The 23,705-nt window shown below is 35.4% G+C and overlaps 1 protein-coding gene across 1 annotated transcript in view; it reads left to right on the plus strand.

The window, feature by feature from the left end:
• The first annotated feature begins 310 nt into the window (after positions 1-310).
• The window catches only part of zgc:77151 (uncharacterized protein LOC337153 homolog), a 45,246-nt gene continuing 21,851 nt past the window's right edge, over positions 311-23,705 (plus strand). Inside the window, exons 1-3 of the mRNA XM_061898788.1 lie at positions 311-470; positions 21,496-21,648; positions 23,189-23,296. Of these exons, the coding sequence (XP_061754772.1) occupies positions 450-470; positions 21,496-21,648; positions 23,189-23,296 (282 nt within the window). The 5' untranslated portion in view covers positions 311-449. The remainder of the gene's footprint in view (positions 471-21,495; positions 21,649-23,188; positions 23,297-23,705) is intronic.

Raw genomic sequence — 23,705 nt, forward strand, 5'->3', positions numbered from 1 at the left:
TTCTGTATTTCCTGCAGGATTTTACGACTATTGGAAATCATCGCCATGCGTTGAGATACGCGCATGCGCAGAACACGTATATACAAGCAAGCACACACACACACACAACACTTTTAAACGCATATACGCTTACAGACAGATCTGGGATCAGCTCAACTATTTAGATTTTCGTCACCCTTATGGCTTCCATAAAGGCACTCGCTGTAATTTCACATATTTTTAATTCATAATTTTGTCAGGAATCGAGGAATTATTTAATATCAATAACATTAAGTTGGCAAACTTAGGCCACACCTAGATCCTGCCCTATTTCCACAAAAAAAAAAAAAAAAAAAACCCGTTTTTTTTTTTTCTGTAGCTCTCTTTCTCTGGTGCGTTTGTTTGTGTGACGGCGAGTCCCGGCGGTGTAACCGGAGAGGGGCCTCACACAGAGGGAATGCAGGACTGCAATGGAGCACAATGCAATACAGGTAAAAAAAAAAAGCTAATATTATTTCTTAATAAATGCCGATTCATGTCACCGAGCTTCGGTGTCGTTCCACGCCGGATAGTACGTTGATTAAATTAACTGCATGTAAATATGAATCGGGACGGGATTTCGACTTTTATTTCATTTTAGTTTGACCATATCGCATTGATTGTTTGCCCCCACCACCACCACACACACACACACACACACACATATATACACCAAGCTCGCCAAAGTCTGACTCACAATTATAACTTTTATTTAACAACTTTTCTCCTACCTCAAACGTGGCATATTCTTTTACCGATATTATTTTTTTTCTACAATATTTCCAAGCGATACAAACGACTGTGACACAATTGCTCGCCCGACTCCCCCATGGTTAGCCCAACCGTCGCCGTTAAAATCTGGAGTGTTAATATTTCTGATATTTTCGTCGTGTTTAATGATTAATTTCTTTGTGTGTCGTGTCGACAGTCCCGGCTTCTCCCTTGGCTACCAACCCCCACCCACGACAAGCATATACATATTGGCGAAATGAAATTTAAAATATGGTATTTGTCCTCGTTAAATAAAACAGTAAACTTTTGTGGTAGTCAGTTTTTAGCTTAGCTGGCTAGCTGCTAACTAGCAATGAAGTAGCCAGTTGTCTTGTGATCATGTTTGACAAAAAAATAAATAAAAACTCGATATTATTTTTTTATTTTTTTTTATTATCGAAAGGTTGAAATTGCTCGGCGTGCTTCTGTCCAACAAGAAGCAGCTTGATATATATATATATATATATATATATATATATTTATATTATCACGAAGCCCCCGACATTTTGTCTCTGCTGTAATTACGACAGTTTAAGGAGGAATGCTAATATAGAAGCTTTGTTTTTGGACTTTAGAAAACATCCACAGGACACAGCTAGGGCATAAAGTCAATTTATTTCATGGGTGTATTTTATATCCCATTAATGCTTGTGTATTTGTATACATATCCTTGTTTAAATATTAATTTTTACTGCATTGAATGTTTTCTCTGTATGGTGGTGGTGCCTCTTTGAATAACAGGATATAGCCAAGGTCAATACTCTAGTTTATTTTAGACTTATTTATTTATACATTGTCCAAAAAAGCAAGCAGGAGACATTCTGTTATTAATATTCAATGGGGTGTTTCCTTTCTCATGTTTCCCTCTTCCCACTCAAAAAATGTAACAAAATGTCGTTATTCCCAGAAATATCACTGCAGGGTTCAGATTAAGGGTTTTTTCCATCTCAAACTCCCTGGCTGTGATTGAAAACTCCCTGTTTGTGTGTGTGTGTGTGTGTGTGTGTGTGTGTGTGTGTGTATGTTCTTACATTTTAGACTGCCTCTCAGATTATATTATGTGGCTTTTATTTTCCTGCCTGGCCAGCTTTGCCTCATTTCCACCACTAGGCTGAGCACTGTTCTTGAAGCCACCTCCCTCAGGCCCTCTAAGCAGCAGCCACAGCAAGAAAACACACACACAAAAACTCTCAAAGACTGTGGAGCTGCATGAAATCCATGTAGCGCATAATAGTATGTTTATCATGTTGGTATTCATCACATGGCTTCACTATAATTAAGTTAAATACATGTACAATGCCCTTTTTGGTGCCCCAATACAAAACTACAGGGAGTTTTTTTCTTGCTTGTTTCCTGCTCTCTGACCTAATAAATAGATTAAACACGTCATAGATCAATACATGGACTACCATTTTTTTTTTTTTTTTAATCCCTCATTTGTTTTTAAAACAAATATGACTGAGTCACATGATTGACAGGGGCTATATTTAAAAAATATATGACATATATACAGTGGGGCAAAAAAGTATTTAGTCAGCCACCGATTGTGCAAGTTCTCCCACTTAAAATGATGACAGAGGTCTGTAATTTTCATCATAGGTACACTTCAACTGTGAGGGACAGAATGTGAAAAAAAAATCCAGGAATTCACATTGTAGGAATTTTAAAGAATTTATTTGTAAATTATGGTGGAAAATAAGTATATGGTCAACCGTTCAAAGCTCTCACTGATGGAAGGAGGTTTTGGCTCAAAATCCCACGATACATGGCCCCATTTATTCTTTCTTTAACACGGATCAATCGTCTTGTCCCCTTAGCAGAAAAACAGCCCCAAAGCATGATGTTTCCACCCCCATGCTTCACAGTAGGTGTGGTGTTCTTGGGATGGAACTCAGTATTCTTCTTCCTCCAAACACGACGAGTTGATTTTATACCAAAATGGATACATGGATGATACAGCAGAGGATTGGGAGAATGTCATGTGGTCAGATGAAACCAAAATAGAACGTTTTGGTATAAAATATTTGTAGTTATACTCTAGTCTATACAGTATATTTCAAGGGAAACTACATTTTTTTTGGAATTTTGCCTATCATTCACAATCAGTATGCAAGACATGAACATATTTTTCTTTTTTTTATGCATTCTAATTCGTGAATGTACGAGGTGGCTAACAATACAGCTAATCGGAGTGCTCTATTGCACATATAAATCTCATTTAAAAAAAACAACATTACTCCATTTCCATCTTGGTACCTGAATATCAACCAAGTATTAGCGATATTGTTATTGTAAGCACTAATGCAAAGAATTTATAGGGTCGCCGTGATCACAGCGCTAAGTAGCTTATGCAGCTATACAGTATTGACATACTGAGCGGCTGCTGCTGGTGCATAACCTCTAAGTTGGTAAAAGCAAATTTATATTACAAATCATGACTTTTACTAAGTAGGACGTTGGTGCCATAAACTGAGAAGTTTGTCAACTTTGACATTCAACTAAGACCTGGAGATGGCAAGAAAACACAAAAAGACGCTTTCTAGCGTCCACATTTTTTGTTTTTTTACGTGCGTGAGGATAATAATTAATTATTAATCCAAACGGGAAGATATAAACATCCCATCCGTTGGCATCCCAGTAAGTGAATGTTTTATGACGTTCGGAGTTTGTATTTCTTGTTTAGCAATTAGTAATTACTGCTGCATGATGCTTGGCGTTTCACGAAAGCTGTATCTGTTTAGCACACGGATTCTAAAATGTGTAGCTCATACTAATGTTCAGGCTAAAAAATACAAGGTTATGGATCATCATTTGTCCCAGAGTAGTCTTTGAAGGCTCTGACGGCTGCCATGATTAGTGGTAGTAACTGTTAAAGTAAATCCCAAACACTGTGATGCATCTGGAGAATGAATATGTTCCTGTATGCTGAAAAATTATCAAAATATGTAAATATTACATGTTATTATGACTTTGCCTGCCACCACATTACATATATACTTGTGTGTATATAAACAATGATGGGGGATTGTGTATGTTTTTTTAGGCTTTATAGGCGGCAAAGAGCGAATCCCAGTATTTCCATTGTTAGTTGACTTTTACTATCATTTATTGCTGAGTTAGAATGCATAAAAAAGAAAAACGTGTGTTCTTGTCTCACATAAGGAGTGTGAAATGATAGGCCGTTCCAAAAAAGTGCAGTTGGCTTTCAATGCAAATGGCACTGCAGCAAAATTGTATTTTTTTTTTTTTTTTGGTCTAACATTACTATATTTTTAGCTACACTTTATTATTAAATTTTCTCAAGATAAGACAATCATATGTTTTGACAACAAAACAATGGATTTATTATTCGGCTGCCAGAAATAAATTTGACGTTACCTCATAAACGCATAAGGGGCTGTCTGTTAATATGTAGCTTGTCGCTACAAAGATGGTGTCGTAACTCTACTTCTCAGCGAGTAAGACGTAGAAGGAGAGAACAGCAACTTTGTCGCTATATTTAGCAAGTATACAGACCTTTTTAAATAGTCTTTTTCAAAAATAGCAACTAGTGACAAATCTAGCAACTTGTTCTGTTGTTGTTGGATACATAAACTGTTATATATCCCCAAAATCTTACATTTTATTGATTAAAAATACACAAAGTGGAATATCGTAAGAATGTATTTCTTAATAATTTTGATGATTATATTGTATAGCTAATATGGTTAATTCAGTTTTGCACAACTTTTTTTTTTTTTTTAATTCTAAAAATGTTCATTCTAATCAGACAATAAACTGCAAAAACTTCCTAAGCCTATATTTGGTCTTTTAGTCTGTATTGAACTCATGAAATTAAACATGTTTTGCACCCCATTCAATAATGTATAGCTTTTATACAAAAGACATGTCAGTAAACAACTATTTTACACAATAATTTATGACTTTTGTTAATTTGTCTTTTTGCCGATTTGGCAAGACTCTTAAGCAACCATACAATTTGCCAAAACACAATGGGGGAGTTATAAAGGAGTTACTAATGTAATATATTGATAGGTCACCTTTTAATTTAACATATATAGCTAAACAACACAATAATTGACTTGTTTTTCTTTTGTTAACTTGTCGGTAACGGCAAATAAAGTTGTATCTCACTGTAGTTTTATTGACATAGCTTCATGTGTACAAACAAGCGCACCAAGCTAGTAAACAACAACCATACAGTTTGTCAAGACAACACAAATAATTGATTTAACTTTAGCTATGTAGCTGTTTAATACAGAAAAACGGCAAGAGAGATAACCCAAACACATTCATTCATCCTTTATCTGTAATGAGTAACTTATTGCTCAGCTTCATTTGTATAGCTCATAAAAAAGTATTAAACTATTATATGAAATCAGCACATGGCTTTATTAATGGCTAATCGTCTGGAGTCACTAATGTCGGGCCTTTTTAGTGGTCATTTGTTGAGTTTTTGACTTATTTTTATTGTGCGCTTTGGTTAGAGATGAGCACCTTTCACATTTTGACCAATATTGTACTAATCCCTGGTACCTAGGAATCGATAACGGTACCAATTTTTGTGTTCGTTCATGTGGTAATAAATGGTTATTTCTTTATTAATAAAATACTTAAATATAACATTCAACACTAAGCTGAAAATAACTGTGCTGTCCTGTTGTTACATCTTATTTCTAACACTTCTGAGTCTCATTTGCCAGTATGCATCATTTTCAGTTTGTCCTCAGTCTTTTGCCATAGTCAGGAAGTATCCATCCATTTCCTACCGCTTATTCCCTTCGGTTTCGCGGGGGGCGCTGGAACCTATCCCAGCTACAATCGGGCGGAAGGTGGGGTACACCCTGGACAAGCCGCCACCTCATCACAGAGTCAGGAAGTAGTCTTTGCCAATTTTTTATGGCAGTTTCTTATTTTGTTGAGCCCTACAAAGTGTTTGTACTATAAGCAGTGTAGTTTTTACACATTGATTGTAATGTGTATCTTAGCTGTAGTTTTGTTCACCAAATCTGGCGGTGTTGCAATCGCCATGTACAATAGCTAATGCTAATCAGTGGCATGTACAGTATATGACGTACGGCTGGTTGATATGACTGAAAACTATCACAATTTACGTTTTTATATTGACCAATATCAATAATTATTTATACTTGTCATGACTTACTTAAGCCTGCCAATAAACACAGTAAATTAATGTCCAACTTACAAAGGGTGCTATTTATCAGTAGAGAGGGTAGGGTGTCTGGTAACCAGGTAGGATGAGCGTGGCGAAGGTAGTAAAATAATTTAACTACATTTGAAGGTAGTTTCAGATTTGAGACACTAGATAGCATTAGTGTGTAAGCTATTGAACACTACAGAGAGTAGTTTGGGAAGCTACTTATTAAACTTGCACAGTGGAATTGTAAATATGTTACAGCACTGTCTAAATTAAAACCAGCAAGACTAAAGACAAGTTTTTGTTGAGTTGATATATCCAGATGCTACAGTTTCTCTTCTCACTCCACGCAGAAAATCCACAGCGAGACAGAAAGACGGCGCAACCAAACATGATAGTTGATACTGTTGCTTGATGGACTGTTGGCGTGTCCCTCTCATTGCTCTTTAAATACTGCTAACTGATTGACTGTTAGCATGTCCCTCCCATTACTCAGTGACATTTCCTGTTTTCTGGGTTCCCAAAGCTCAAGGGACTTCATGAAACACATCTTGCTTCAAATTTTTTGGTTTCTTGTAAACCAAAAAATATAAATACATATATCGAATATTTTATCAAACACATGTTATAATGATATCAATTATGTTTTTAACATCCATCCATCCATTTTCTACCACATGTCTCTCACGTTTTATCTGTGTATTGTAAAGTCCATCCATCCATCATCTTCCGCTTATCCGAGGTCGGGTCGCGGGGGCAGCAGCCTAAGCAGGGAAGCCCAGACTTCCCTCTCCCCAGCCACTTCGTCCAGCTCTTCCCGGGGAATCCCGAGGTGTTCCCAGGCCAGCCGGGAGACATAGTCTTCCCAACGTGTCCTTGGTCTTCCCCGTGGCCTCCTACCGGTTGGACGTGCCCTAAACATCTCCCTAGGGAGGCGTTCGGGTGGCATCCTGACCAGATGCCCGAGCCACCTCATCTGGCTCCTCTCGATGTGGAGGAGCAGCGGCTTTACTTTGAGTTCCTCCCAGATTGCAGAGCTTCTCACTCTTTATTGTAAAGTGCACTTGGGTTTTTTGAAAGGTGCTTGTAAATTAAATGTATCTATATTATTGTTATTATTATTCTTATCGTGATATATATTGATATTGTTTTATCGGCCCAGCCCTGATATGACATATATATGATGTCAATTAGCATCTCGCTAGCGCATTTTGAAAGATGGAGCTTTATTTTTGAGCACTTTCTATCAAGCATGCTTGCTCTGTTGACATGGGAAAAGGCAACATTACCTAGAGGCAGATTGCTATGAATACGCGCATTTAAAGTCATGGTTAAACTACCACTGATAGTCTCTCACACACACACACACACAAGGCGTGGTGAAATTACTCTCTGCATTTTAACTAATCCCTTTGTTTCACCCCATGGGACGGGAGGGGAGCAGTGATCAGTAGCGGTGACGGCACTCAGTAATCATTTTGGTGATTTAACCCCCAATTTCAACCCTTGATGCTGAGTGCCAAGCATGGAAGTAATGGGTCCCATTTTTCTAGTCTTTGGTAGTAATCTGTGTTTGAACTCACAACCTACCAATCTCAGGGCAGACACTCTAACCACAAGGCCACTGAGCAGGCAAAAAGAAGTGCCTGAAAAGTGCTAGAAACAAATCTTAGCTCAATATCCTTACATTCCTGGCCATTTTTTTCCCCAATTATCATATACTTTTAATTTTTAATATTGTAAACTGTAAAAACCTTGGATTAATCCTGGATTTTCCCCAAAGCTGTCTTTGTTGGGGTTTTTTTTACATTCAGGCATCAAATCTATTGCCAATATTATTTCAATATCCTATTTATTGTTCCTGGTCTCTACTTTTTCTGTCTGCAGAGCTTGACTATATTCCATTATTGTCATATATTCATTGAATTATTAGAAATATTTTTCGAAATACCCTTTAGCAATAGTCTGGATGCTTTTTATTTTTTTAAATCATATTCCAATTATCTTTACGACTCTATCGCAGTTACTTTGTCACTATATCCAATATTTAATGATCATTTTAAGTAGTTGTAGATAATGGTGTTTAGTTACATTGTTGAGACTCACTTTTTCGGTCACATTTCTCACAAATTAACACAAAAATGTTTAATATCCTTGTATTGACTTTAACATTGAATGATTCTTATTATGACGTAATTGTGAGTTTTTAGTTTGGTGTCCTTGATATCCCTCTGGGTGTATATTAGCGCCAATGTGCTTATTGTGCTATTGTATGGTTATAATATCACTGCGGTCTTCTCACAACTATTAAATTTTTTGCTATTGTAATTTCACCTCTTATCATGGCTGCATGTATATTCACAAAGGACCGCATCCCCTGCCTTTAATGCCCAGAGATTTATATCACTTTAAGACTGCAAGATGGAAAGCTTGTTGTGTTTTGTGTGTGTGTGTGTGTGTGTGTGTGTGTGCGTGTGTGTGTGTGTGTGTGTGTGTGTGTGTGTGTGTGTGTGTGTGTGTGTGTGTGTGTGTGTGTGTGTGTGTGTGTGTGTGTGTGTGTTGGCACTCTATTTTTTTCACTGTAGGTTTGCAAGTGATACTCTTAAGTGACGTCATAAGTGGCATTTTTTTGATCTGTTGTTAATGTGGCTCTCTGACGCCATGTCCTTTTTTATTTTTTTATTTAGCATCTTTTTGAATAAATTGATCCCTGGCCTGCTGCAGCTTGTCTGCAGAATAGTGGCGCGTGGGGGAGGGTGGGGGCTGACTGACTGTGGTGGGTTATGGGTATGCGGTGGGGGAGGGTGTGTTCGGCAGGGTGGGTGTTTTTAGGGGGGGGAGAAGGGGGTTGTGGATGATCTGCACACAAGTGAGAATTTGAGAATATTCTACATTTAGGCTGAAGGCAGCTATCGTGGCGGTGACGGGCCAAACAGGAATGACTGGTTGTTTTGAATAGTCGCTTTCTGATACAGGAAGCCCAGGAAATGCAGAATAAGCACTTATTTGGTGAATCTTCAAGTCCAATCTTTATGAGTGAATAAAGAGCAGCTGCACAGTCAACCCCACCCAAGTACAAACACAACCATATCAATTGTTTAATCTCAGGTTAATATCTATATAAGTAAATCATACGCTTTATTTCTTAATTCTATAGAATAGTTTTTTTTATATATGGATTATGTATTTATTTGGGAGGAGCTGGTAATTACAAAATATAGACGGAAGTAAGACAGAATTTTCTGTATGTGTGTGTGTGTGTGTGTGTGTGTGTGTGTGTGTGTGTGTGTGTGTGTGTGTGTGTAATGTGTATATATATATGTATGTATGTATGTATGTATGTATGTATACATACATACATATACATGTATGTATGTATCAATATACATATACATTGATTGATATGTATACATACATACATATACATGTATATGTATACATACATACATATACATGTATATGTATACATATACATGTAGATGTATACATACATATATATATATACATGTATATGTATACATATACATGTAGATGTATACATACATATATATATATATACATGTATATGTATACATATATATGTATATGCAGTGTTTCCCACAGGTCAGGCATCTATTTGTGGTGGTGTGGTCGGGCGGGGGGGTTGTGGGGATGGGGGTTGGCAGTGGCGGCGGCGATGACGAAGAAGAACGCGGAGTTGGAATATAATTACAACACTCTATGTACATATTTATATAATATATACATATTTATATAATATGTAACTACAAGGTCCATTCACAGACAGAGTCCCATTGCTTTTATGAGCAGTCGAGCGAGTCAAAAGCCGGAAAAAAAAAAGAAAATATTTTTTTTTTTTTTTTTTTTTGTTAAAATTGTATTTATTTATTTTTAATTTTTTTGTGGCGGCCGTAATTCTTTCGTGGCGGGCCGCCACAAATAAATGAATGTGTGGGAGACCCTGATATGTATACATACATATATGTATATGTATATATATATATATATATATATGTGTGTGTGTGTATATATATATATATATATATATATATATATATATATGTATATATATATGTATGTATATGTGTGTGTCTGTATGTATATATATGTGTATATATATTTATGTATGTATATATATATATATATATGTATATGTATATTCGATTCAATATCGATTCTTGGGGTCGGGATTCGATTCTATATCGATTTTTTTCGATTCAACGCGATTCTCAATTCAAAAACGATTTTTTCCTGATTTAAAAGTATTCTCTATTCATTCAATACATAGGATTTCAGCAGGATCTACCCCAGTCAGCTGACATGCAAGCAGAGTAGTAGCTTTTTGTAAAAAGTTTTTTATAATTGTAAAGGACAATGTTTTATCAACTCATTGCAATAATGTAAATTTGTTTTAACTATTAAACGAACCAAAAATATGACTTATTTTATCTTTGTGAAAATATGTGTGCAGGCTAATTGGGAACAGGTGGGTGCCATGATTGGGTATAATAGTAGCTTCCATGAAATGTTAAGTAATTCACAAACAAGGATGGGGCGAGGGTCACCAATTTGTAAGCAAATTGTCAAAGAGTTTTAGAACAACATTTCTCAGAGCTTTTGCAAGGAATTTAGGGATTTTACCATCTAAGGTCCGTAAAATCATCAAAAGGTTTAGAGAATCTGTAGAAATCACTGCACGTAAGCGATGATATTACGGACCTTTGAGCCTCAGGCGGTACTGCATCAAAAACTGACATCAGTTTGTAAAGGATATCACCACATGGGCTCAGGAACACTTCATAAAACCACGTTCAGTAACTGCAGTTAGTCGCTACATCTGTAAGTGCAAGTTAAAACTCTACTATGCAAAGCGAAAGCCATTTGTCAACAACACCCAGGAACGCCGCCGGCTTCGCCGGGCCCGAGCTCATCTAAGATGGGCTGATGCAAAGTGGAAAAGTGTTATGTGGTCTGACGATTCCACATTTCAAATTATGTTTGGAAACTGTGGACGTGGTGTCCTTCGGAACAAAGAGGAAAATAACTATCCGGATTGTATTAGGCGCAAAGTTAAAAAGCCAGCATCTGTGATGGTATGGTGGTGTATTAGTGCCCAAGGCATGGGTAATTTACACATCTGTGAAGGCACCATTAATGCTGAATGGTCCATACAGTGTTTGGAGCAACATATGTTGTCATCCAAACAACGTTATCATGGGCGCCACTGCTTATTTCAGCAAAACAATGCCAAGCCACGTGTTACAACAGCGTGACTTTGTAGTAAAAGAGTGCGGGTACATTCCTGGCCCGCCTGCAGTCCAGACATGTCTCCCATCGAAAATGTGTGGCGCATTATGAAGCGATTGTAGCTGAGATAGGCGCCAGCGCCCCCCGCGACCCCGAAAGGGAATAAGCGGTAGAAAATGGATGGATGGATTATGAAGCATAAAATAGGTCTTCACGGTGGCAGAGGGGTTAGTGCGTCTTCCTCACAATACGAAGTTCCTGCAGTCCTGGGTTCAAATCCAGGCTTGGGATCTTTCTGTGTGGAGTTTGCATGTTCTCCCCGTGAATGCGTGGGTTCCCTCCGGGTACTCCGGCTTCCTCCCACCTCCAAAGACATGCACCTGGGGATAGGTTGATTGGCAACACTAAATTGACCCTAGTGTGTGAATGTGAGTGTGAATGTTGTCTGTCTATCTGTGTTAGCCCTGCGATGAGGTGGCGACTTGTCCAGGGTGTACCCTGCCTTCCGCCCGATTGTAGCTGAGATAGGCGCCAGCGCCCCCCGCGACCCCGAAAGGGAATAAGCGGTAGAAAATGGATGGATGGACGGAAAATACGACAGCAAGACCCCGGACTGTTGAACAACTTAAGCTGTACATCAAGCAAGAATGGTAAATAATTCCCCTTTCAAAGCTTCAACAATTAGTTTCCTCTGTTCCCAAACGTTTATTGAGTGTTGTTAAAAGAAAAGGTAATGTAACACAGTGGTGAACATGCCCTTTCCCAACTACTTTGGCACTTGTTGCAGCCATGAAATTCTAAATTAATTATTTGCAAAAAAAATTAAGTTTGAGTTTCACCATAAAATATCTTGTCTTTGTAGTGCATTCAATTGAATATGGGTTGAAAAGGCTTTGCAAATCATTGTATTTATATTTACATCTAACACAATTTCCCAATTCATATTGAAACGGGGTTTGTGTGTACATATATATATATATATATATATATACACACACATATATATATATACATATATATATATATATATATACATATACATACACACATATACATATATATATATATATATATATATATATATATATATACATATATATATATATATATATATGTGTATATATATGTGTGTATATATATACGTGTATGTATATATATATATATATATATATATACACACACAAACATATATATATATATATATATATATATATATATATATATATACTAATAGGTGCGTGCGTGCGTGAGTGTAGAGGGAGAGAGAGAGAAATTGTCAAAGGATCTGCGAGAAAAGATAATTTAACTGCATAAAACGGGAAAGGGGTATAAAAAGATATCCAAGGAATTGAGAATGCCAATCAGCAGTGTTCAAACGCTAATTAAGAAGTGGAAAATGAGGGATTCAGGTCCACCAGCAAGGATTTCAGCCACAACAGCCAGGAAAATTATTCTAGATGCAAAGAAAAATCCACAAATAACTTCAGCTGAAATACTGGACCCTCTGAAAAAATGTGGTGTGGCTGTTTAAAGATGCAGAATAAGGAGAAACTTAAAGACAAATGGGCTGCATTGTCGAGTCGCCAGAAAAAAGCCATTTCTACGCATGTCACAAAGTATCCCGCTTACATTACGCCAAACAGCACAGAGACAAACCTCAAAACTTCTGGAACAAAGTAATTTGGAGTGATGAGACCAAAATTGAACTATTTACGGTACATTAAACATATGTTTCCTTTTGCAAATTTTTCCTTAAAATAGTGAACATACAAAACAACAAACAAAAGGCTCTTAATTTAGCTGCTGACATATGCAGTAATATATTGTGTCATTTTCCATTTTATTATTTTGTCATTATTATTAAGGACAAGTAATACAAAATGAATTATTAATCTTCTTGTTAATTTACTGTTATTGTCTGGTTATTTTCTGTTTCAACATTTTTTATCTACACTTCTGATAAAATATAATAATGACTTCTTCTTCTGTTTGATACTTTCATTAGTTTTGGATGTTACCGCAGATTTGGGCATCAATCCGATACCAAGTAGTTACAGGATCAGAGATTGGTCATATTCCAAGTCCTCATGTGTCCAGGGACATATTTCCTGAGTTTAAAACATAATATACATTTAAAAAACAAAAGAAGATTTTGTGATGCTAAAAAATATAGATGTAATCCTAGTAGTATTGACTAGATACGCTCCTTTACTTTGTATAATTACAGTAGATGTTAGGTGTAGATCCACCAATGGTGTTTGTTTATATTGTAGTGTCCCGGAAGAGTTGGTGCTGCAGACAATTCTGGTCATTTGTTCGGTAGTGTTTATGTTGTGTTGCAGTGAAAATATTCTCCCAAAATGTGTGTCATTGTTGATTACTGTGGTTTAACGATATGGCACATATTTATGACAGTGTTGGCGTTGTTCAGACGGCCACCCTTAGTGACATGTATGGCTGTTGACTAAGTATGGACTTCATTCACTTTAGTGTAGTGTGTTCAAAGTCAAGATTATTTATTGTCTTAAAGGCCTACTGAAATGAGATTTTCTTTTTTAAACGGGGACAGCAGGTCCATTTTATGTGTCATACTTGGTCATTTCGCGATATTGCCATATTTTTTCTGAAAGGATTTAGTAGAGAACATCGACGATAAAGTTCGCAACTCTTGGTTGCTAATAAAAAAAGCCTTGCCTGTACCGGAAGTAGAAGCCGATGTGCGCATGATGTCACCAGTGTGAGGGCTTCTCACATCCTCACATTGTTTATAATCATAGCCACCAGCAGAGCGAGCGATTCTTACCGAGAAAGCGACAATTTCCCCATTAATTGGAGCTAGGATGAAAGATTTGTGGATGAGGATATAGAGATTGAAGGACTAGAAGAACAAGAAAAAAAAGACGAGGGCAGTGGGAGCGAATCAGATGTTATTAGACACATTTACTAGGATAATTCTGGAAAATCCCTTATCTGATTATTGTGTTACTAGTGTTTTAGTGAGATTATAAAGTCATACATGAAAGTCTGATGGGTGTGGTGACCGCCAGTGTCCCTGATGGAAGCCATGGAGGAGCCTTCCATCGGTGAGAGCTTTGAATGGTTGACCAAATACTTATTTTCCATCATAATTTAATGTGATTTCCTGGATTTTATTTCACATTCCGTCTCTCACAGTTGAAGTGTACCTATGATGAAAATGATTTATGATGTCATCATTTTAAGTGGGAGAACTTGCACAACCGGTGGCTGACTAAATACTTTTTTGCCCCACTGAATGAATATATATATATATATATATATATATATATATATATATATATATATATATATATATATATATGTATATATATATGTATATGTGTATATATATATATGTATATATGTATATGTGTATATATATATATATGTGTATATGTGTATATATATATATGTATATATATATATGTGTATATATATATGTGTATATATATATATGTATATATATATATATGTGTGTATATATATATATATGTGTATATATATATATGTATATATATATATATGTATATATGTATATATATATATGTATATATGTGTATATATATATATGTATATATGTATATATGTGTATATATATATGTATATATGTGTATATATATATATATATATATATATATGTATATATATATATATATATATATATGTATATATATATGTGTATATGTATATATATATATATATATATATATATGTATGTATATATATATATATATATATGTATATGTATATAGTGTATATATATGTGTATTTAATATGTATGTATGTGTGTATATATATACAGGGTTTCCCACACATTCATTTAATTGTGGCGGCCCGCCACGAAAGAATTACGGCCGCAACAAAAAAAATTTATATATACATATATATATATATATATATATATATATATTTTTTTTTTTCTCCGGCTTTTGACTCGATCGACCGCTCATAAGAGCAATGGGACTCTGTCTGTGAATGGAGCTTGTAGTTACATATTATATAAATATGTAAATATTATATAAATATGTATGTAAATATGTACATAAAGTGTTGTAATTATATTCCAACTCTGCGTTGTTCTTGGTCGCCGCCGCTGCCAGCCGCCCGACCACACCACCACAAATAAATGCCTGACCTGTGGGAGACACTGAGATATATATATATGTATATATATATATATATATATATATATATATATATATATATATATATATATATATATATATATATATATATATATATATATATATATATATATATATATATATATATATATGTATATATATGTGTGTATATATATGTATTCGGAGTGCTTTTTTAACTTGCATTTTATTTCCTAATATTGAATTATTTTAAATAAGTTAGTCACAAAGTCTAATTTAAGAAAAAACAGTTATCATGCAATAGCATCTTTTTTTTATATATTTAATTTTTTATTAAATACTGTACTACAGGGTTTCCCACACATTCATTTATTTGTGGCGGCCCGCCACGACAGAATTACGGCCGCCACAAATAAAAAATTTGAAAAAAAAAAAATACATATATATATATTTTTTTTTTCGGCTTTTGACTTGCTCGACCGCTCATAAAGGCAATGGGACTCTGTCTGTGAATGGAGCTTGTAGTTACATATTGTATAAATATGTAAATATTATATAAATATGTACATAAAGTGTTGTAATTATATTCCAACTCCGCGGTTTTCTTGGTCATCGCCGCCGCCACTGCCTCACCCCATACCCTAACCCCCCGCCGCCCGACCACACCACCACAAATAGCTGCCTGACCTGTGGGAAACACTGTACTATGTTGTTAACATTGTAAATCAAATATGATTTTAAAAACAAAGGTGTATTTAATTGAATAAATAACACCTACTCAGTGGCCTAGTGGTTAGAGTGTCCGCCCTGAGATCGCTAGGTGTGGAGTTCAAACCCCGGCCGAGTCATACCAAAGACTATGAAAAAAAAATGGGACCTATTGCCTCCCTACTTGGCACTCAGCATCAAGGGTTGGAATTGGGGGTTAAATCACCATAAATGATTCCCGGGCGTGGCACCTCTGCTGCCCACTGCTCCCCTCACTTCCCAAGGGGTGATCAAGGGGATGGGTCAAATGCAGAGAACAAATTTCACCACACCTAGTGTGTTGTGACAATCATTGGTACTTTAACTTTAAAATGCTTGAGGCATGCAACATTCATGAATTGTGTCAAATTATTTCTTTATTGTGTCTTGACACAATTGAAGCAAAATGAGGTGCACTACTTGGCTGCAACCAGCAGAGGCCCTGTTAATTCAGTCTCATCTTGTTAGCTGTCAAGAAGAAGCATCAGCTATACTGTACTATTGATTACCCTGCATTGAGTGGTTGATTAAAAAAAATGTCATACAAAATCATTTATGGTTCAAATTTAACAGTCGATTATTAATGTTTTCTATTACACTCATTACAGGTATTCTTTAATCTCTGGTTAAAGTTCCACATCATTAGTCATTAAACCTTTTATTTAGCTTCAAATTTTGTGGTTGGGATTTCAGCGTAATCTAATCTCCCTTTATATAACATGAGAATTAAAAAAATGATGTCTTATGTTTTTTTGCTCCTCTGCTTGTGTAGGGAATGGAAAAAGGAGCTCGCTCAATGACTAATGCATCATTTAATTATTAAAATATCTATGCGGATAACATAATGATATTGTGTGACTAGAGTCATATTCACTACAGCAACACTGTATTTCTGTTTTAAAGCATGTCGTTGAGAAATATCTGTTAAATATTTGGTGTCGTTTGCAGCTTGTATGCGGCAGCTGGGAGTCTGTATATTGTGTTTCATGTAAAGCTGCTATAATTTGGTCTTTTTATGCCTCCAGCTCCCCACTGGAATCACAGTGGGGCCTAATGGATTCAATATCGAAGACCTGCATTTCCATGGCAGCCATGTTTGGGGTTGTAAAGAAGAAGAAAAAAACAACAACCACCTTGTCTGCAGTGTAAACAATATGGTTGATTTATATCATGTAATTCTGCTTAATGGCGACATTGGTCAACATCAAACATTTATTTTTCAAGACAGAAAGGAGGCGTTAGGAATATTTTACAGTAAAATAATTTTGAAAAAAACAAGCAAATCTAGTTTACTGCTATCTGCTTTTATTTTTGTCCCAAAATATTACCAGCTCTTAAATCAAATTAATGACGAATCGGACGTGTCCAGTGTTTCCCACAGGTCAGGCATCTATTTGTGGAGGTGTGGTCGGGCGGGGGCGGGGGTGGGGGTGGGGGTGACAGTGGCGGCGGCGATGACCAACAAGAATGCGGCGTTAGAATATAATTACTACACTTTATGTACAAATTTACAGTGGGGCAAAAAGGTATTTAGTCAGCCACCGATTGTGCAAGGTCTCCCACTTAAAATGATGACAGAGGTCTGTAATTTTCATCATAGGTACACTTCAACTGTGAGAGACAGAATGTGAAAAAAAATCCAGGAATTCACATTAGAGGAATTTTAAATAATTTATTTTTAAATTATGGTGGAAAATAAGTATTTGGTCAACCATTCAAAGCTCTCACTTATGGAAGGAGGTTTTGGCTCAAAATCTCACGATACATGGCCCCATTCATTCTTTCCTTAACACGGATCAATCGTCCTGTCCCCTTAGCAGAAAAACAGCCCCAAAGCATGATGTTTCCACCCCCATGCTTCACATAAGGTATGGTGTTCTTGGGATGCAACTCAGTATTCTTCTTCCTCCAAACACGACGAGTTGAGTTTATACCAAAAAGTTCTATTTTGGTTTCATCTGACCACATGACATTCTCCCAATTCTTTGCTGTATCATCCATGTATCCATTTTGGTATTAACTCAACAACTTATTTTCCACCATAATTTCCAAATAAATTCTTTAAAATTCCTACAATGTGAATTCCAGGATTTTTTCTCACATTCTGTCTCTCACAGTTGAAGTGTACCTATTATGAAAATTACAGACCTCTGTCATCATTTTAAGTGGGTGAATTTGCACAATCGGTGGCTGACTAAATACTTTTTTGCCCCACTATATATACATATTTATATAATATTTACATATGTATATAATATGTAACTACAAGCTCCATTCACAGACAGAGTCCCATTGCTTTTATGAGCGGTCGAGCGAGTGAAAAGCCCCAAAAAAAAAAATTTTTTTTTTTTTTTGTGGCGGCCGTAATTATTTCGTGGCGGGCCGCCACAAATAAATGAATGTGTGGGAAACCCTAGTGTCTCAATCTTGTTTTGACCCGAACTGACAAATGTTAACCGGCTAAGCCTTGCCCTAAACATCACATTCGATTTCATGTAATGAATCCTTTCACAGAGGAGGCCATTTTGTGCCTATTTTTGTAGTTCCATAAAGAGCTTTCCACCTTAAATTGACTCTGGGTGTCGCAGGCCAGAGGCTGCCCACTCATCCTGCATCAGCGACAGCATCCGCTTATTTTTTACACAAGGTGAAAGCCATTTGTTGAGCCTGCCATGTTTAAAAATACATAGTTGCTCAATGAACAAGCTCTCATCAATGTGTCATGAGTAGGAGTGTTCCTAAAAGATCTGCTTAGTACAAATATTTCAAAATACCCTTCTTCTAGCATTTCTTAACATATTTAGTTAGGGTTTCCAGCTGACAAGAAATCTTGGCTCATATTATTTAAATTATCCTAAAATCTACATAAAATATTTTGGAGGGTTTTTTTTAGCGCTGTCAATAAATAGTGTAATTAATCTGTGATTATTACAATATTTTTTTGATTAATCACATAAGATAAAGCATTACATTTGTTTAAATGGAACAATGTAATAAATAAAAAACGATAAATATTTTACCTTAATGTATTTCATGATCAATTTACATATTTCATTACCTTTTTTTATTATTGAATGACATTTTATTGATTTAAAGTTTTGGTTTGACTTTTGTGATTAAAATTATTGTGGAACTTGTCTGACTTGGGCTCCAAAGGATGAGATACGCATCTTGAGTTTTACATAAAAAATTACATCTTACCACAAATACTAAAGTTTATGTTTTTATTTTTGGGTAGCTTTAGTACTAATTTTGATGTTCACAGTTGTATACAGTGCTTTGTTTGAAGTTGACTGGCCTCTAACTTTTAACCACGTTTTTGACACCCTAATATAATATCAAGGATCATCTGCCATGATATTTGCTTTCAAATGATGAACCACTGTTCATTGGTAATGAACAATTATAATTTGCGATTGTAAAATAGAGTCATTTCTTCAGTACTTTTTTAAAATGTGGATTCCCATTCTGGTTTAAGTATCATTTTTTTTTTTTGTGGCATTATTCCTCAAGTGCCTCTAGCGAGATGCTTTTAAACAAAGCTGTGTCCTAATATTTAATAGCTACATATACATTTATTTTGGATTACGACATCCGATACTTTGATATGTATTTTTTAAAACCTTATTATCAGTCTGTATTTTCTACAATTCAATGATGTATTTATAAGACGTGTTCTATCTGGAAAAAAAGAATTGTTCCTCCCAATGATTCACGTCACAGCGGCTGATCTCGTACATCACTTTTTGTAATAGGCTGCTGGTGAGTCATTTCATAACCAGTGTGTGTGACAGAGAGAAACCTGCACTACTGTCTTCCACAGTGCTAGGCATTTCCACACTGAGTATTTGCAGTCAGTATCAGGAGCTGCAGATATGCTGCTGCCTTGCTAAATAAATGGAAGAGTTAATTTTTAACACTTTTTCCCTCTTAGGTCTTTTTATGTATAACTTTATTGCCATATTGTGATGAGATGTCAGCTGAGCATACCACAATTAATTTACTTTGTATTGTATTTATTAGCTACAATTTTAAATTGCTCTCTTTAAACACAAGTAGTCTACTAAGACACAACTAGGACAGGAAGGCAAAGTAATAATATCAAAATTAGTATAATCTTCTTTTCACCGGGGCCCTAATCGTCCTTTTGTAAGTTCACTTGTGTAAAAAAGAAATTTTAAATCTAGAATTATTTACACAATGTGTAACACACCTTAGCAAAGTCAAAGTAGCATGTTAGGATTCTAAATCAAACACCTAGAAAAATGTACAACACATCCATTATATAAATTAGTGAATGGGGATTTCACTAAGTTTGTCTCCTTAATGATCTATGAGGAAAGTTAACACGTGTGACTTTCTATCGGAAATTAATAAAGTAATTATCTATTTGGGTGTACAATAAATCATAACATTTTTGTATAGAACATTCTAAGTAAAATGGGTTTTTCCACATCTAATTAGAGACACACGGTAGAAAATGGATGGATGGATCGATGGAGTAAGCCTTGTTACATTTAATATTATGTTAGAAATAACAGCTAATGTTCTTTTTCAGAACACAAACCTAATTAAAGCAATAGCACCTCTGCTGGTTGCAACCAAGAAGTGCACACGAAAAAATAACTAGGGGTGCCCCAATTTAACTTTTTCATTTCCGATAATGTATCGGAGCCATCAGTTTTGGGCAATACCAATATTGATCTCACACGATTTCAGCATAACTATATACTTTTATTATTTTGCAGTTAGGAATGTTAGAAAATTTTTAAACCAATGAAATTACTTAAACAGAGAACAATGGTAGGTATGAAAAACACTAACCTATTTATTTACAACAGTATGGAATTGATTTATGCTGTCTTTATGTTGAAGTGGAGTGGTAATTGTTGTTTTTTGAGTCACCGGAATAGCTGCAATAATTCATTAAGTTAAGCTCATGAGGCAGTACATTTTTTGATGCTAAAAACATTTTTTACTGGATGCTCTCTCATATGCTTCTGCCTTGGAAACTTTGTATCTTTGAGTAATATGCAACTATAATTATTTGACACTAAACTTCTTTGTATCGGCATATTTTATGTTTTAGACTGCAATATTGTTTAGTTAAGGACAGTTATTTTGTTTCTAGCTTTGGTACTTAGCTGGTGTATAGCTGCTAGCTCATAGTAACCCAGATCTATAGCCTTTTAGGCTACCTTTTGTAATATCTTCACTAAAATATAAGGACATTTCTACCATGTTTGTTTATTGGAGGACATGCAGATGCTACTGTAACTAGCTTTGAACAAGTGAACGTGCTGCAGGACTACTTGCATTGTAAAGTTTAGATGCAAGCCAGATATGTGTTTAAAGTATTTTTTTGCTGCTATGCACGTGGTAATAATGGTGGTCATAAATGCCCTCTTTACCTGCGCTCTCCTTCTTTTCCAGTGGTTGGGTGCTCCTTCCTGCCAGAGAGGCAGCTACGCTTTCTACAAGTCGGTCAGCAGCAAGGCTCGATCCGACAGCCCCGTCCAGGTGTGGAAGCTCGGAGAGTTTTACTTCATTCGCTGTGGGCCGCAGGATCCTATTTGCATCGCTGAGGTGAGGCAAAAACTCACATCAAAAATTAGCCATTGGGTAAAATAATTTTTAATATATGCAAAAATATGGGGAAACAACTACAAATGTGTGCTTTATTCACTAACGGTGTTACAAAAAAGATAAATTACAATAATACAAAATACTGGATATAGAGAACATACAAACCCTTTATTTATTGAATCAAAAATATTGAAATTCAACGATTTGTTGCATTTGCAAACAGCTAAAATGATGTACAAAGCAAACTATACCCTGCTGCCCAGGAATATACAACAATTTTTTTCAACAAAAGAGAATAAATATAACCTAAGAGGAAAATCTAATTTATAACATTTGTATGCCTATACAACACTTAAAACCTTTAGCATATCTGTATGTGGAATTAAATTATGGAGTGGATAACCAAAGAAATCAAACAAAGCACCAATATGATTCCGTTTAAGAGACTGTTCAAACTACAAGTGTTCACAAAGTACACAGAACAATAATTATGATGAACATTTGTACCCTTTTTTTTGTAGATAAATAATATTTATGTATTAATATTTTTTTACTTACCATGGTATACTATATTATTTATTCACTGTTCTGTCACAGAGAACCAGGAAATGGGATAAAATTGTTATGGTATGAAAAGGGGTAAGATTAAATACGCTCAGCTTCTTACTCCTTTTCGGACGTGCTGTAATGAAACAACTGGAAATATGTAATGCATTACATTGTATCGTATGCATGCTCGAAATAAACTTAACTGAACTAAAATGGCTGGCGCAGCCTTTTTAATTGGTCACATGACTTAATGGGTCTATTACTTTAATTGTGGATGCAACTTGTGCTAAAGCTGAATTTAGTGCATTCTATTAAATGAAGGCCACATGTAAATATGATTGTATCTAATTAAAGTCAAAGTAATGGCTATTAATGTGAAGTTTGTGTAAATGGTACCAAATGTAACATAAATGCAGTTCTTTTTTTCATTATGCTTTTTACATTATTTAGTTTATTTGAACCCAGTACTGGTATTTTTCGCCAAAATGTACCATCATTATTTCCCACTGTAGACATTGTGACTTGTCAAAGTATGAACGCTGGATTAATAACATAAACAATGGCCACATTCCATTTTTAGGTGAGTCAGGTGTTCAGGTCCAGTGAGTGGATTAATATTATTGCTGCTTCTGCTTTGACAGTCAAAAATAGTTATTTAATGTTATGTATGCATGTTGCCATGTTGGCAAATTTTACACAAAATGTACCAAGTTGTAGATCAGTTAATGGAAATGAACTGCAGCATTGTATGTGTATTTGATCATTTTCTAAAATTAGTTTTTTGCTTTTTTTATAAAAGATGATGTAATTCTATTGTTATAATATATTACATGTAATATAATAATATACTGTACAGTAGAAAATAATATTATAATAATATTTTTAAAACTGTTTATACATTTATATAATATTGTAATTATTGGTGGTTTGTGCACATTTTACTGTAGAAATCTCCATCTTTGGACATTTTTTTCTCCTTTTTTATGTGCAGGTGACCTTATTGTGGGAAGACCAGACGCAGCACCACCTCCTGGCTAGCACAAGACTTTACTTTCTACCTGAAGACACACCAAAGGGTAGAAACAGGGAGCATGGAGAGGTAGGAAACTGCAGTTTTCCATGGTACACATTATTTTGTAATCCAATATTTATTACTGCAAACAACTTCTAGTTTCGTTAAAAAAAACATGTTGTCTGTTTCTTTCTAGTTCATTCATCACCCCAAGAAAACTTTCAGTCTTTCTGCAAATAGGACGTTGACACAAGTGAAGGCCGGCATTTCAAAATATAAGCATTTGACCAAATAAACTTTAAAGGTGCACCAAAATGAGATTAACAATCCTATATTATACATACAGTAGTTTTGTAAAACACCTAAAATGTACCTACTTTACTTAAATGACCTCAAGAGGTGACGCTTGCGTAGTTTTCAGTGTGACGTGGAGGTCATGTGATCAAACAAATAACTGTCACATGCCTGAGTAAAAAAGAGATCTTAGATTAGACTG

The sequence above is a fragment of the Nerophis ophidion genome, linkage group LG04 (assembly GCF_033978795.1).
Source record: "Nerophis ophidion isolate RoL-2023_Sa linkage group LG04, RoL_Noph_v1.0, whole genome shotgun sequence".
Taxonomy (NCBI): domain Eukaryota; kingdom Metazoa; phylum Chordata; class Actinopteri; order Syngnathiformes; family Syngnathidae; genus Nerophis; species Nerophis ophidion.